The sequence below is a fragment of the Apis dorsata genome, unplaced genomic scaffold, assembly GCF_000469605.1.
Source record: "Apis dorsata unplaced genomic scaffold, Apis dorsata 1.3 scaffold_135, whole genome shotgun sequence".
Classification (NCBI taxonomy): Eukaryota; Metazoa; Arthropoda; class Insecta; order Hymenoptera; family Apidae; genus Apis; species Apis dorsata.
In genome coordinates, this window is record NW_006263427.1 from 64,371 (window position 1) to 80,155 (window position 15,785).

The window sequence follows — 15,785 nt, forward strand, 5'->3', positions numbered from 1 at the left end:
CCTATGCAAACTGGGATTAAAGCTGTAGATTCTCTAGTACCTATTGGTCGTGGTCAACGTGAATTAATTATTGGAGATAGACAAACTGGAAAAACTGCTCTTGCTATTGATACAATTATTAATCAAAAACGATTTAATGATGCTGGAGAGGAAAAGAAAAAATTGTATTGTATTTATGTTGCTATTGGTCAAAAGAGATCTACTGTTGCACAAATAGTAAAACGCTTGACAGATAGTGGAGCTATGGATTATACTATTATTGTTTCTGCAACAGCTTCTGATGCAGCACCTCTTCAATATCTGGCACCATATTCCGGATGTGCAATGGGAGAATTTTTCAGGTATGTTTATGTAAAATAATTTCCTTAAATAATATTTATTTTTTTTTTTGTATTATTTTAAATATTATAATAATAAAATAATTTTTTAGGGATAATGGAAAGCATGCTTTAATTATTTATGATGATTTATCCAAACAAGCTGTTGCTTATCGACAGATGTCTTTATTGTTAAGACGACCACCAGGTCGTGAAGCTTATCCTGGTGATGTATTCTATCTTCATTCTCGTCTTCTTGAACGAGCGGCTAAAATGAATGAAAGTTTGGGAGGTGGTTCATTAACAGCTTTACCTGTCATTGAAACACAAGCTGGTGATGTGTCTGCATATATTCCCACAAATGTTATTTCCATTACTGATGGACAAATTTTCTTAGAAACTGAATTATTCTATAAGGGTATTCGTCCTGCAATTAATGTAGGTTTATCAGTATCTCGTGTTGGTTCTGCTGCTCAAACTAAGGCTATGAAACAGGTATTTCTGATGATTTCTTATTAATTCTTATATATTTTCTGAAATTCTAAATAACTTTTATGTTTTATTTAATAGGTTGCTGGTTCTATGAAATTGGAATTGGCCCAATATCGTGAAGTTGCAGCTTTTGCTCAATTTGGTTCTGATTTGGATGCTGCAACACAGCAATTGTTGAATCGTGGTGTTAGATTAACAGAACTTCTTAAACAAGGACAATATGGTAAAAATTTGTAATATGTATAAATGATGAATTTAAATTATACATATATATAAAAAATCTAATAAAAAATAAAAAATATTCCTTAATGTTTTTAGTACCTATGGCTATTGAAGAACAAGTTGCTGTTATCTATTGTGGTGTTCGTGGGTATCTTGATAAAATGGAACCTACTAAGATTACAGCTTTTGAAAAAGAATTTCTTGCCCACATTAGGTATTTAATTTAAAATTCTATTATACATATTTATTTATTTAAATATATTTTTGTATTATATATTTATTTAATTTCATATTTTTTCAGAACTAGTCAACGAGATCTTCTTAATACTATTGCTAAAGATAACACAATTAGTGAAGCTTCTGATGCAAAATTGAAGCAAGTTGTTACTGACTTCCTTGCTTCTTTTTCAGGCTAAATATCAATATAAAATAATTAATAATTCTCTGCTATGCAAGAGCCACATGCAAATAATATTCATTATTATATAATTTTTAATGTATAATATTTGCACATTATAAATAACATTAAAGAATTCCATATTTAAATATTAAAACACAATAGTCATACAAATATTTATAAATACTATATGTTGACTCTTATTATCAAGAATAATTTTGGTAATTAAAAAAATATTTCTTCTGAAGAAAGTTTCATAGCAGAATAGAAATAGGAAAAGTTAAAAAATGAGTAATAAAATTCTAGAGTTTTTCAAATCTGTGTTATTTATTTCCCTTGTACAGTTATAATGTACAAATATATTTTATTTTTACAATAAACTTTATTTTCAATCCATAATTTAAAATATTATTTAATTTATGCATTTTCTCAATATTTATGTATATTTTTATGTGATTTTAGTCTTTAAATAAGTATAATCAGTCATATAATCTTAGAGTAAGTATAAACAAGGTTCTAACCATTACAAATACTATAGTCTTCTGAATTAAATCGATAACATTGAAAGTGACATTGAAATAGTTTAATTCTCGAAATATGGGAGAAAAAAATATACTAAATGTATTTAGATAGGTTTATCTGTTACACGTTTGTTCTCGAAGTAGAATACACAAAATATATTTCATCGGACATATACTATATCCAATCTGTAATAAATTATAAAAGCTAAAGGAATTTGTGGTTTATTAAGCATAGAAAATGCATTGAATATTAGGTCTATTCTATATTTTATCTAATCTAAAAAAATAGTGATAAATTGTAAGGAACTAAAAATTTAATATAAAAATAAAAAATCTATAATGAATACATATATATATATATATATAATTAATTTGAAGCTTGAATTATAATAAGTATCAAATTGTTAATTATTTAAAAAAATACTTTTCGTAAATAATAAAACACAATTGATAAAATTGTTTAATTTGACATAATTTAATTCGAAATTAATTTTTAAGGTATTTATCATATCATATTAATCATTGTTCTATGATATGTCGTCAAAAGTGTTTTAAAAATAATTAATGTCTAATTTTTGCAAATGTTAGTGTTTAATTTTTGAAATCTAAAAAGAAAATAAATTATCATTTTAATAAAGAAATATGACTTCTATTAATGAAGTTAGTTCAATACCTAAAACGAAAAAACCTTCGGGTAAGTTTTATTATGAAAGTTCATTTTTTTATTAGGTTATATTTATTTTATTTAGATTTTATATATATGAAGATATTATACAAAATTTAATTTAATAATAAAAATAAAAGATTTGTTATTATCTTTATTAAAATATAATATTTTTATTGAGTAATTCTATGTATTCTTTTATATATGTATATTATTTGAATGTGGAATTAAATTTATCTTTATTATTTATTATAATATAAATTATTTATATATAATATATAAATTAATAATAAATAGTTAATAATTTATAGCAAATGTTTTATTTAATACAGACAGTGCATTCAAACAGCAACGTTTACCTGCTTGGCAACCAATACTTACTGCTGGAACTGTTTTACCAACATTTTTTGTAATTGGTATTGCTTTTATACCAGTTGGAGTTGGATTACTTTATTTTTCTGATCAAGTTAAAGAATATATTTTAGATTATACTGATTGTAATTCTACAAATATTAATCATACAAAAGGAATGCCTGTTAAATGTGCTGATGTTATAGCAGAAAATCGTTCAAATATTTGTAATTGTGAATTAAACTTCACATTGCCTTCTGACTTCAATGGAAAAATTTACATGTATTATGGTTTAACTAATTTTTATCAAAATCATAGAAGATATGTAAAATCAAGGGATGATAATCAATTATTAGGAAAATTAAGTGAAGTTGTCTCAGGAGATTGTGAACCATTTGCTTATGATGAAGGAAAAGCTATTGTACCATGTGGTGCTATTGCTAATTCATTATTTAGTGATGAGTTAAAATTATATTCTGTTAAACATAAGACTAATGTACCATTGTTAGAAACTGGTATAGCTTGGCCTTCAGATAAAAATATAAAATTTAAAAATCCTGAAGGTGATTTGAAAAAAGCATTTGAGAAATTTGCAAAACCAAGGAATTGGAGTAAGCATATTTTTGAGTTAGATAAAAAAAATGAAGACAATAATGGTTTTCAAAATGAAGATTTAATTGTTTGGATGAGAACTGCTGCTTTGCCTACATTTAGAAAACTATATCGCAGAGTAAACCATACAGAAGGTGGTTTTGCTGGAGGTTTAGTAGCAGGAGATTATATACTTACTGTTAATTATAGTAAGTAAAAATTATCAATTGTAAATTGAAATCAAATTAAAAATAATTTTAAATAATAAATATATAATAAATTCCTACTTAATTTTTTTCAGCATATCCTGTGTCTGCTTTTAATGGTAGGAAAAGAATGATTTTAAGTACTACTTCTCTTCTTGGTGGAAAAAATCCCTTTCTTGGTATTGCTTATATAGTTGTAGGATGTATTTGTTTGTTATTAGGCATTATATTGTTAATAATACACATCAAATGTTCTAAAAGGTAAAGATCAATTTATATATTAATTATATTTTTTCTTTTTTGATTTTTACTAAATGGTGTTGTGCTTAAAAGAGGCTTAATTAAAAAAATTAAAAATTGCTTTACAATTCAATTCTTGTTGAACTAAAAGTTTTATAATAAAATTAAAAAAAAAAGAATATACAATATGTTTGTTTTAAAGGATATATGTTTGTTTCTAAATACAATGAAATATTTTTTAAAGAAAGAATGTTATGAAAAAAATATTTTTATAAAAGTTATTTGGTAATATGGTATAAGAAAATATATTATCTTTTATAAGAATATTATCTTTTTATAATAAGTATCTTTTATAAGAATATTTTGTGCATAACATTTCTTATTTCAGTGTATTTAAATAAAACAAATATCTTATATATAAGTACTTCTTTTATCACCTGCATTCATCACATTATTACATTTATTATCAAGCTATTTTAAGAAATTAATGGATTATTAAAGGTATTATTACTTAATAAATTTACTTAATTATATATTATATTTATTTTTTCAGAAAAATAATTAATTAGAAAGCTTGACAATAAGTGCATTTATAAATCTCTATAATATGATATATAATATAAGATTTTAACAAATTTGAAAATATTATTTCTTTAAAAATAATTATATTTTTAAATTAAATTAAGATTAAGAAAATATTTAATTAAAAATTTAAAAATTAAATATGCTTTTTTTTAAATTAATTTATGAATTCATATTTATAATATTATATTGAATTTAAATTTGATAATAAAACTTATATAACATTATATAATGTATGTTATACAGCAAACTAATGTAAAGATGACTGCAACAAAGTATGCTTAGGGCACCGTAATTGTTCTTGTAAGTGTTTGTGATATTGTGTTATGTCTATCCTGCAAGAATGTTAATATTGTTTTATACATGGCTTGATATGAATAGTTTTTAAATATCAAATCTTATTGATTTATTATATATATTTTTTGTATTTAATTTTTATGTTACGAATTAAAGGCTAATCATATGCATGTAGTTATTTATTGTTTTTCATTTTTGATTCTTCAAATTTTTTTATATAACTATAACTCAATTATATTTTTTATTAAAAATTTATATTATTTGTATTTTTATATCATATGCTTCGTATATATGCTTTATATATTGCATAAATATAACCATGCTTTATACATTACATAATATATTTACTAATATATATTTACTAATGTCATATTATTTAAAAGTAATATAAAATAAAAATTAATCAATACAGAATTCAATATATCATTCTTTTTGACATATGTTTAATACATATTTAATCTAACTACTTCAGAGAAATCAGGATTTTATTGATATAATTATATTTAAGTATAAAAACTACATAAAAATATCTAGAAATATATAGCATGTAATTGTTTAGAAGGTAAGATGTAGAAAATTCATTATGTTATATTAAATACTTTATTAAGAATTTAGTCAAGATATTTTATTTGCATTGAATTGTTAAATTTTTTTTTTATATGTAGAAATAATTTTTTACATACTTTAAGAATTTTGTATTATAATTTATTAATAATTTATTAATATTTTTTGTAATTTGATTATATAATTTTATTATATATTTTTTAGTGTAACAGAGATGATCAATGTAACTTCAAATACACCATATCAAGAATAATTATGCATATTTATCATAAAAATTGGAGAACATTCTGGATTTTTGCATTTACTTTGTAAGTGTTAATATAAAATAATTTAATATAACTTAGAAAATGTATAGATAAAATTGATAAATATATTGATAAATAATAATATGATAAATGTTAGATAAAATTTTAATTATGTTTTTAAAAAAAGAAACATATTAATTCAGTTTTATTTTATATTTTTAAAAAATTGTTTATTAATCTCTTTTTTAATTTTTCTTGTTTATTAATTTTTTTGCCATTCTTATTATATTATATTATATTAATGATTATTTCATCAAAAGAATATTTTAATTATTGTTATATAATTTTGTATAAAGATTATTAAGAAGTAAACATATAACACAGGATTTACATATACATAATGTAATATGTATATACATAAGATATATATAATATATATTTTGCATAATATATATAATTTGCAAAAATTTAAATTATAACTATTTATATATTTTTCATGTACATGTATTGAGATACTCAAATCATAAGTTATAAAATAATGTAAAAATATTAAGAAATTTCATTTTTAAAATATTAACAAGTTAATTTAATTTATAATATAATATTTGAATAATTTCATTAAAGAATCAATATGTTAAAGAGAATCAGTGTAATTAAAAGAGAAAATATAAGTTATATATATAATCATTAAAAATTTATCATTATATTTTAATTTTTTAAATTCTGAATAAGAATATATACTATTCATAATATTAAAAACAATATAGTTTTTGTGTATCTTAATACATTTTATAATTTAATTTATTGAATAATTATTCAGCATTATTATGTAATATATTTTTAAATTATAACTGTGAAATATTTTTAGTTTTATTCTAGTTATTTACAAATGTATAAACATAAATAAAATCATAATGTTTATTCATATTTATATATGTGTATTTATGAAATTATATTATAAAATAAAATTTATAAAAACACAATATAAATGAATATTTAATATTCATTTATAAGTATATTAACATAATTTTAATATTTAATTTAAATGTAAAATGTAATTATGGTCTTAAATGAATTAATATTGCATTTGTAAGTATAAAAGTATAGTCTTATTATTTATATAAGACTATTTATTTATATTATATATAAAAATAAATTTATTAAATTTCTAGAATGATAATATATATTCCATTTTAAGTACATATATAATTATATTAATTATATTAACAATTTATAATGATATTGTATAAAGTATTAATAATATTAATATAAATATAAAATACATTTTTGTTATTATATACATATTATAATGCATTATAATTATTTATTGTATTATTATCTACATTAATTTGAAAACATATACGACAATATATATTATTTCAAAAAAATATTTCATAAAATCGCGGGACTTCTTAGTAACTAAATTAGGTTTATATCAAAAAGATAGTTCTAATATTGCAGAATTTACTATTGCCACAATTTGTATTTAAAATAGGCTATGATATAATATTTGTTTTATTTTTTTTTTTTATTTATCTTATTACGATTAATTAAATACAATATTTAATAAAAAAAATTAATATTAATTAAAATATTTAAAAATAAATATAAATACTTATATAAATACTTTAATAAATATGTGTAATGTTAAACAATACAAATTAAATTTGAATTAGTTTAGTCTTGTTTTAGTACATACTTCATATATTCAATTGTTCATCATTGGAAATACTGCTTTATGTCATCATATGTTTTCAGCTGCATATTACCCTGAGTTAAGCATTTGTAAGTTGCTTTAAGCAGTGCCGACTCATCGCTGAAAAGATCTTTACCAAAACATCTTTATAGCCTTATTACACCAGATCCTTCAAAGTTTCCTTTATCAACCAACAACGTACCACTAATTCTTCATCTTACAATATGATTATAACACTAAAAAACTTGCAGCAGCAGACATTTACAGTAGAAATTGATCCATCGCAAACAGTAAGTGAATGTAGTAAATGTAAAATATATAGATTTTTAAATATAATCAATTTTAATTACGCCTTTTATAGGTAAGGGATTTAAAGCAAAAAATTGAAACTCAAAAAGGTTTTCCTGCTAAATATCAGAAGTTAATATATGCTGGTGAGCGATATAGCTTACATAACCTTATTTTCATTTGATTGTAAATTTTATAATATATTTTGCTGTTTATAAATTAATAATTTTTTTGATTAAATTTATTTTAATATTGTAAAATAAAAAATTAAAAAATATTAAAATTTATTTCTGTTTTTTCAAATATCATTATATATAATAATGAATAATTTTGTAATGATAATTTAATAATAATAATATATTATTTTTATAGGAAAAATATTAACAGATGATCATCCATTAGCAGAATATAATATAGATGAAAAAAAGTTTATAGTTGTTATGGTAACAAAACTTAAGACTGGTAATGGTCATACAACAACCGATGAAGAACATACAAGTGCAGATAATAAAGAAGAAAGTAGTACAACTAGGTATTAACTAAAAACTATATTTAACAAATATTTTTGATAAGTTGCATATTTTATAATAATTTTTTTAAGTATAATTACTATCTTAGTATAAAGACTATCTTATTAAAGTTTATTTATTTATTTTTTTTATTTGTTAAATTTAATTTCTTAATTGAAATTATTAAAAATATATTCATGAATAATTTTATTTTAGTTGTGTTTTATTATATTATTCTTAACACATGATTTTTGCCATAGCTTAGTAGCACAACCTAGTTCAAATCCTACAGTTCAGGGTGCATCAAGCCCTGGTAATATTATACAAGAACAGTCTGAAGCAAGTACTACTGCTGGATGTGTTGGAGGTCAAGCTGAAAGTGCCTTGTTAATGGGTGAAGATTATAATACTATGGTGAACAATATTGTGGATATGGGGTAGATATATATTCAATAAAAGAAAAAAATATATCTATGTAATTATTATTTTAATTATAATATCATGTATATTAGGTATGAAAGAGAACAAGTTGAACAAGCATTAAGAGCAAGTTTCAACAATCCTGATAGAGCTGTTGAATATCTTCTAACAGGAATACCAGCTCAACTTTTTGAAGATTTACCAGAAGATCAACTTGAAGCACAAGAACAACTTCAAGATCATGGTCAACATCCATTGGCATTCTTACGAATGCAACCTCAATTTCAACAAATGCGGCAAGTTATTCAACAAAATCCTCAGTTATTAAATGCTGTATTACAACAAATTGGTCAAACCAATCCTGCATTGTTACAACTTATTTCACAAAACCAAGAAGCATTTGTGCGTATGCTTAATGAACCTGGTTAGTTTCTATTTTTTATTAAAATAAAAATAGTTTATGATTTATCTGTTTATGAGTATATTTATGTTATTATATATCTTATTTTGGAGTAGTGGAAACTACTGGTGGTACTGGAGGAAGAACTACACCTGTATCTGCCTCTACTGTTACACCAGCAACTGCTCCTGGTGGTATAAGTGGAGGACTTGGCGCAGGTATAGGAACAGGATCAGATGTAGAAACTTCGGTAATTCAGGTAACACCTCAGGATAAAGAAGCTATTGAGAGGTTGAAGGCATTAGGATTTCCGGAACATTTAGTCGTACAAGCCTATTTTGCGTGTGAAAAAAATGAAAATCTTGCTGCTAATTTTTTGTTATCACAAAGTCTTGATGACTGAAGTAATATACTTCATTGATTTCATAATAAGGAGTCAAAGGACTGATATAGGGTGGGTAATTACACAGGCATTTTTTTACTTTCAACTGGTCATCTTTACTTTGTATATAATTATATGCACACATATTTATTATATTAATTCTCTAGTTAGTTGTTAATCTTATATTGGCATTATTTGATAAATGATAAAATTTTATTGAGAGTATATATCAGACTATTTCATGTGTTAAATTTTTTGTAGCTTTAAATTGTGTATTTCAAAATATATAAATTTACAACTTTTTTTAAGTATTTTGCGATTAAAGTTTGCTATTTTGCTATTAAGTGTTATATCCATCCTTGCAGTCTAAAAATTACTCTTTGGCAAAACTTTCTGTTTTTTGAATATATGGAACAGTGTAATTACATTTTTATGTAAGAAAGCCTGCTTGTTTTATGAATTATGATATACAAAGATATAAATACTTTGTATTTATATATGAAGATATTGTACAATTACACATACATATAAATTTGTATACACAAGTAAAGATATATGTGTATTCAAAATATATGTATGACAAGCATATTTTGTACATTTGATAGGCTTTCTAATATAAAAATTATGTAAGTGCATCCGTATATGTATGATTGCATATGTATATATGTGTGTACTTGCGTATAACTTGCGCCTATGTATGTATGTATAAAAAAAAGTCTTGTATTTTTTAAACAAAAGTGGCGAAAATAGTTATTCATTAATAACACATTATAAGTCATTTCATTTGTCACAAAATAACAAAATGTAAGAAATTTTGAAGTGAAAAAAAAATGAAAAGTTAAGTAACATATACGTATATTGTTTTAAATTTGTTTTGACCTCGATATCGATATCCATTTTTCATCTAAATAACTCAAATAACTTATGACTAGATATTAAGAAATCATACATGAATATCTTAAATAGATAAATACAAGGTGACTTACAAGAACTATAAATCTATAAAGAAAATTTGTAATTAACTTTCTATAAAAGTGAAGGCAATGAGATTATTATTATTATAAAAACGCATTCAATATGTTGTAGCCTTAACATAGTAATATGTAACTTATTAGGAATCGTTCGAATTTTTAAGATACTAGTACTGATATTAAAATTTTAGAAATATAGCACAATGTAAAACAAATACTATTGCAAAATTACATATTTAATAAATAAAAATGATGAGTCTAGGCACAAATGAATATATTAGTTTCCCTGTTTTTAAATGTATAAGTATAGTTAATATAAGTTAAGTCTTGAGTATTAGATTATAGTTTGATTTTATTATACATACATATGTATGTACAAACACATAGCTCTACATAAATAAACTATATGTTTTGATGTTTTGTTGTTAGATCGAATGTTTGTTATTATACAATTAGAGATTACCATTGAAGATTTTCGTGCTAGAGAGAGTTAAAATATATAAATCTTATGTCATATACGTCTTAATTTAATTTTCATTATTTTAAGTACCAAAAATAATAATGCATTACAAATAAAAATATTATTAAACAAAATCAAATTTTTATTATTGAGTTTTACTTATAATGAATAAAAGCTTTAAAATTTACATAAAAATAAAAAAAAAATAATTAGTATTATTCAATTATTATTTAATAAAAAACTTTTTTAAGCATTTTCTAATCTTAATAAGTATAAGAAAATATGTATAAATTCAATATTATTTGTAAATAGAAAACACTTGCTTATATTACAATTCTTTAATTTATGTAATTTAAATATTTTTTTTATTATAAAAAATATACATAAATATAATCTTTATATAAGATAAATAAGACAATTATATATTATTATATTATTTGATTCAGATAATATTGATTTTGAATATAAAAATTTCAATTCATTTACTTTTTAAAACTATACCTTTATTCTGAAGATCTTTTTTAGCTTCTTCTATTTGCTAAAAATATAAAATTTAGAAAAAATTTATCAATATTTGCTTATATTTTATATAACATTAATAAATACTATAGATATTTTTAAACATACTTCCTGTAATTCAATAGCTGCATGCTCACAATTGTTAAATGTGAAAACTCTATATAAAATAATAATAGCTGCATATAAACTACATATAAATAAAACAATGAGTGGAAAGAAAAGAACAACTTGTTTCCACTCTGCGATAAAAGATAAATTAACATTTTTAGTAATTGCAGCAATCCATATACCAAAAAATAAAGTAGCAAATAAAAGCCATTCCATTAATTTTGACATCTGCAATGAAATATATTTATATATATTATATATATTTATAAGAAAATATTTAGAAATTTTTTAGACAATAAATAGTTTTTTATAACTTCTAAAATATTATAATTATACAATATATAAAAAAATAACTTATATTTGTATACATGTAAAATAATTTATATTTTGTTTTTTACTTTTTTAAAGGTTAAAAAATATAAAAATTAAATATTGAAATTAATATTATATTGAAATCAATAAATATTTTAAAATTAGTAAAAAATAGCCATAATAATATAGTAAATATATAAATTCAATTTAAATTTACCTTAATTTTTAATATTAGAATGACAGACAATAAATTTTGTATGTATTTTTTATATATTATTTTGCATATTAATTATATTTTAATTTAATTTTAAATAATTATTTGCTATTTTTTATATCGTATAATAATAATAAATATGGTCCAGTTTATAATGATATACGAATGTATGACGTATATTGATTACGATATGTATCTAATTCTAAACTTCTTATTCTTCCATATGATAGCGCCACAATAGTGTTGTAATTTAAGTCGATGTTTTTTATTTTTAAAATATTCATTATATAGATTAAAATTATAGAATATTACAAAATATATGAATTAATATAGCAGATAATATGTTTTTATTAAATTGTTATAAATAATAAATTTGTAAAGTTATATTGTAATAATTTTTAATAATTTGTTAACTTATTCATAAAGTGATTTTTTTAAAAATTTTGGTATTTTCTTATATTTTGATTTTGATTGATATAACTTAAAATGTTAGTGTAATGACTTACAAATTTAATTTATACTTATAATTTATATTTAAAAATTTAATTTATATTGTTTATAACTTGATATCTAAATTATATAAATATATTCATTATTTTTTATATAATATTATATGTAAGATTTAAATAAGCATGCAAGTACAATTGTAATCAAAGAGAAACTTATTTCTTATTAGTTTTATTCTTATTTTAAAAATGAATTATGTAAAAAATATAAATTTAGTTATTAAATAAGTTACAATGTTGGATTAAAATTTGAAAAATATATATATTTTTATATTTTTACTTTGTATAAATTTCATTACATATGTATTTTTAGATATAAGGAAATGCTATACTTTATTTATAATATATTTTTAAGATGTTTTCATGTAGAAGAACTCAACTAAAGAATTTTATAAAAAATTATTATGAAAATATATATAAGAAATGTGATATTCAATCTATTTCTACAGACATGTAAGTATATTAATTGTTTTGTAAAAATACCCCAAAAATGTATATATATATTATATATTAAAAATAATAAAATATTTTTATAGAAGGGAATGGAAGCCTACAATAGGTTTAGAAATACATGCACAAATTTTAACAAAATCAAAATTATTTTCTGGAGCTTCTACAAATTTTAATTGTCCAATTAATTCTTCTGTATCATTTTTTGATTGCGCAATACCTGGTACAATGCCAGTAAATAAATATTTTATATATAAGTATTTTAAAATAGAGTAATTTAATAATTCCTTATTATATTATTTTTATAGGTATTAAATAAAAAGTGTGTAGAAGCTGGAATATTAACTGCTTTGGCTCTTTCATGTGAAATAAATGCTGTCTCAATGTTTGAGAGGAAGCATTATTTTTATTCTGATTTACCTGTAAATATAATTTCTATAAATAATGTTTCATTATCATCTAAAGTATAATTATTAAAAATAAAATAATGTATGATTTAAATTTTATTTATATTTTTTTATGTTTATTACATATAATTTTTTTGTAGGCAGGTTTTCAAATTACGCAACAAAAAAAACCACTAGCTGTTAATGGAGAAATTAAATTTAATGTATTTAAGCCTGAAATACATAAACAACCTTATACAAAATCATCAAAAATTAAGCAGATACAGTTAGAACAAGATAGTGGAAGAAGTTTTCATAATGAAGTTTTTGAAAGGTATCAATTTTTTTTTTTAATGATTAATAAAATAATTATGACAATACTTTATTTAATTTATTTCATTAAATAAAATTATTTCAATACTTTATTTCATTTATAACAGAAGTTTAATTGATCTTAATCGAGCTGGAATACCTTTAATGGAATTAGTTTTTGAGCCAGATTTAACAAATGGAGAAGAAGCAGCAGCTCTTGTGAAAGAACTTTGTTTTATTTTACAATTATTAGGCACATGTTCATGTAAAATGGAAGGTCATTTTATTTATACAATTTTTTTTATAAATAATAATAATATATTATAAATAATAGACAGTTTTGTGTTGTAGAAGGAGCCCTAAGAGTTGATGCAAATGTTTCTGTAAACAAATCTAATGCACCTTTAGGTATTCGTACTGAGATAAAAAACATTGGAAGTATAGGTGCTATCAATCGTGCTATAGAATACGAGATAAAAAGACAAATTTCTATTTTAGAAGCAGGAGGTCAAGTTACCAATGAAACTCGTGCATGGAATCCAATAGACAAAAAAACAATTCTTATGCGTGAAAAAGAAGAAAAACATGTAATACTATTTACATATAAACTATATTAGTTTATATTTACTTAATTTTTCTAATTTTTATTATAAGAAACATTGCATATTTATTATTGTTTAGGATTATCGTTTTATGCCTGAATCAAATTTGCTACCATTATATTTACACATTGATAATACGATGGAAAATAAATATAATCTAATTAATGTCCCATCTTTAAAAGAGCAATTACCAGAATTGCCAGAACAAATACGTCAAAAATTACAGAACAGCCTTACACCACATGTATTTATAGCAATAATGGTATGTTTAAAACATTTAAAATATCTAAAACATTATATTAATTAATTTTTATTTCTAGAGTGACTTAGAATTATATCTATTATTTCGTGATATTTTAAATAATGGTAAACATCGTAAGCCTCAGTTGGTGGCTCAAATTCTTATTTCTGAAGTATGTGCATTTATAGATGAACATAAATTGAATCTCGCATTTTGGTAAGTTTATTACAGTAAATTAAAGAAATATATTTATATAATGTGTTTTTAGTGTGTGTAATCAGAAATATATTGAAAAGACAATTGATTTATTACAAGCTAGAATAATAAATCAACATATACTAAGAAGATTGTTAAATAAATTACTTAATGAATCAAATAAGATGCCAGAACAGGTAAATAGAATTGAATTATTCTTATATTTTTATGTATATTAATATTTCTAATAATTCATAATTGATAAAATTTTTTCTTCATATAGATTGTTGAAGAAAATAATTGGTTTATGATATCAAGTGAAGAGAAATTAGAAATATTATGTTTAGAAGTACTTAAAAAAAATCCAAAATGGGTCAAAAAATATAAAAGAGGAAATAAAAAAATATTTAAAAAGTTTCTACATGAGGTAGTTACACTTACTGGAGGATGTGCAGAAATGGTCAAAGTTTCAAAAATTATGACAAAATTATTAAGTTAATTTCAAAATATTTCATTATTATCTCATTCGTTTTTATAATAAAAACATTTAAATAATAACTTTATAAATGATTAGAAGTTCTTATTTTTTAACATATTTACACATCATCACATTAAAAATATTATACGAAATATATGTAAGTAATTTTTTTAACATTTATTTTTTATAAATTGCAATCACAAATATAAAATCAAATATGAAATAAATATCTTTGATTTAACAAATTGACTCTTATACAACTTCAAAACTTAATTTGAACTTTAGCACAAAATTTTATTTTTAACAATATTAATATATTATAAAATATTTCACAAAAATTTTAGATCACATTTACTAACTTTCATTTATATAATATGTGATCTTGAGAATGGGACATGCTTATTATAATTGTACAACATACAATAGTAGAATCAATCTTTATCACATGAATAAATTTTTAAAGATTTAATCATTTCATGCTGTTCATGTGAAATATTAAATATAATTTTATAAATATATTATGGAAATGTATTGATACAAAATGAATTATGAAATCAACACAAAACTAAATGTTACAAACAATTATTAGATTTAATTAGCGATATATATATATATATATATATATATATATATATATATATACACAC

At 21.2% G+C, this 15,785-nt stretch overlaps 5 protein-coding genes across 10 annotated transcripts in view; 4 read left to right on the plus strand and 1 right to left on the minus strand.

Annotated features, from left to right (window-relative positions):
- LOC102680166 (ATP synthase subunit alpha, mitochondrial) overlaps positions 1-1,745 on the plus strand; it is a 4,059-nt gene extending 2,314 nt beyond the window's left edge. The window contains exons 4-8 of the mRNA XM_006613115.2: positions 1-341; positions 431-812; positions 888-1,032; positions 1,128-1,245; positions 1,333-1,745. The exon at positions 1-341 is cut by the window's left edge and continues 15 nt beyond it. Of these exons, the coding sequence (XP_006613178.1) occupies positions 1-341; positions 431-812; positions 888-1,032; positions 1,128-1,245; positions 1,333-1,447 (1,101 nt within the window). The 3' untranslated portion in view covers positions 1,448-1,745. The remainder of the gene's footprint in view (positions 342-430; positions 813-887; positions 1,033-1,127; positions 1,246-1,332) is intronic.
- A 683-nt stretch (positions 1,746-2,428) lies between these two features.
- LOC102680289 (cell cycle control protein 50A) lies at positions 2,429-5,841 on the plus strand. Of its 3 annotated transcripts, none has more exons than XM_031509281.1 (5): positions 2,429-2,447; positions 2,538-2,643; positions 2,946-3,764; positions 3,857-4,022; positions 5,649-5,841. In XM_031509281.1, the coding sequence occupies exons 2-5, from the start codon at positions 2,592-2,594 to the stop codon at positions 5,695-5,697; spliced, it is 1,086 nt and encodes a 361-aa protein (XP_031365141.1). In that variant the 5' UTR covers positions 2,429-2,447; positions 2,538-2,591; the 3' UTR covers positions 5,698-5,841. The 3 variants fall into 3 exon arrangements, with proteins under 3 accessions (XP_031365141.1, XP_006613180.1, XP_006613179.1); XM_006613117.2 differs by lacking the exon at positions 2,429-2,447 and adding an exon at positions 4,830-4,886 and having other exon boundaries at positions 2,448-2,643; positions 5,649-5,771; XM_006613116.2 differs by lacking the exon at positions 2,429-2,447 and having other exon boundaries at positions 2,448-2,643.
- A 1,572-nt stretch (positions 5,842-7,413) lies between these two features.
- LOC102670617 (UV excision repair protein RAD23 homolog B-like) lies at positions 7,414-10,620 on the plus strand. Of its 2 annotated transcripts, none has more exons than XM_006613134.2 (6): positions 7,414-7,675; positions 7,747-7,819; positions 8,046-8,205; positions 8,443-8,619; positions 8,695-9,026; positions 9,116-10,620. In XM_006613134.2, exons 1-6 carry the CDS (start codon positions 7,610-7,612, stop codon positions 9,403-9,405), a joined length of 1,098 nt encoding a protein of 365 aa, XP_006613197.1. In that variant the 5' UTR covers positions 7,414-7,609; the 3' UTR covers positions 9,406-10,620. The 2 variants fall into 2 exon arrangements, with proteins under 2 accessions (XP_006613197.1, XP_006613198.1); XM_006613135.1 differs by having other exon boundaries at positions 7,416-7,675; positions 9,119-10,620.
- A 600-nt stretch (positions 10,621-11,220) lies between these two features.
- On the minus strand, positions 11,221-12,214 carry LOC102681940 (dolichol-phosphate mannosyltransferase subunit 3). Its single transcript, XM_006613133.2, has 3 exons — positions 11,972-12,214; positions 11,443-11,670; positions 11,221-11,353 (listed from the first exon to the last, which is right to left on the minus strand). The coding sequence occupies exons 2-3, from the start codon at positions 11,668-11,670 to the stop codon at positions 11,294-11,296; spliced, it is 288 nt and encodes a 95-aa protein (XP_006613196.1). The 5' UTR covers positions 11,972-12,214; the 3' UTR covers positions 11,221-11,293.
- Positions 12,215-12,568: 354 nt separating this feature from the next.
- On the plus strand, positions 12,569-15,377 carry LOC102681629 (glutamyl-tRNA(Gln) amidotransferase subunit B, mitochondrial). Of its 3 annotated transcripts, XM_006613131.2 has the most exons (12): positions 12,569-12,606; positions 12,830-12,927; positions 13,011-13,158; positions 13,233-13,346; positions 13,472-13,644; positions 13,751-13,899; positions 13,974-14,030; positions 14,121-14,209; positions 14,304-14,486; positions 14,545-14,681; positions 14,734-14,857; positions 14,944-15,377. In XM_006613131.2, the coding sequence occupies exons 1-12, from the start codon at positions 12,601-12,603 to the stop codon at positions 15,157-15,159; spliced, it is 1,494 nt and encodes a 497-aa protein (XP_006613194.1). In that variant the 5' UTR covers positions 12,569-12,600; the 3' UTR covers positions 15,160-15,377. The 3 variants fall into 3 exon arrangements, with proteins under 3 accessions (XP_006613194.1, XP_006613193.1, XP_006613195.1); XM_006613130.2 differs by having other exon boundaries at positions 13,974-14,209; XM_006613132.2 differs by lacking the exon at positions 13,233-13,346 and having other exon boundaries at positions 13,974-14,209.
- Positions 15,378-15,785: the final 408 nt, after the last annotated feature.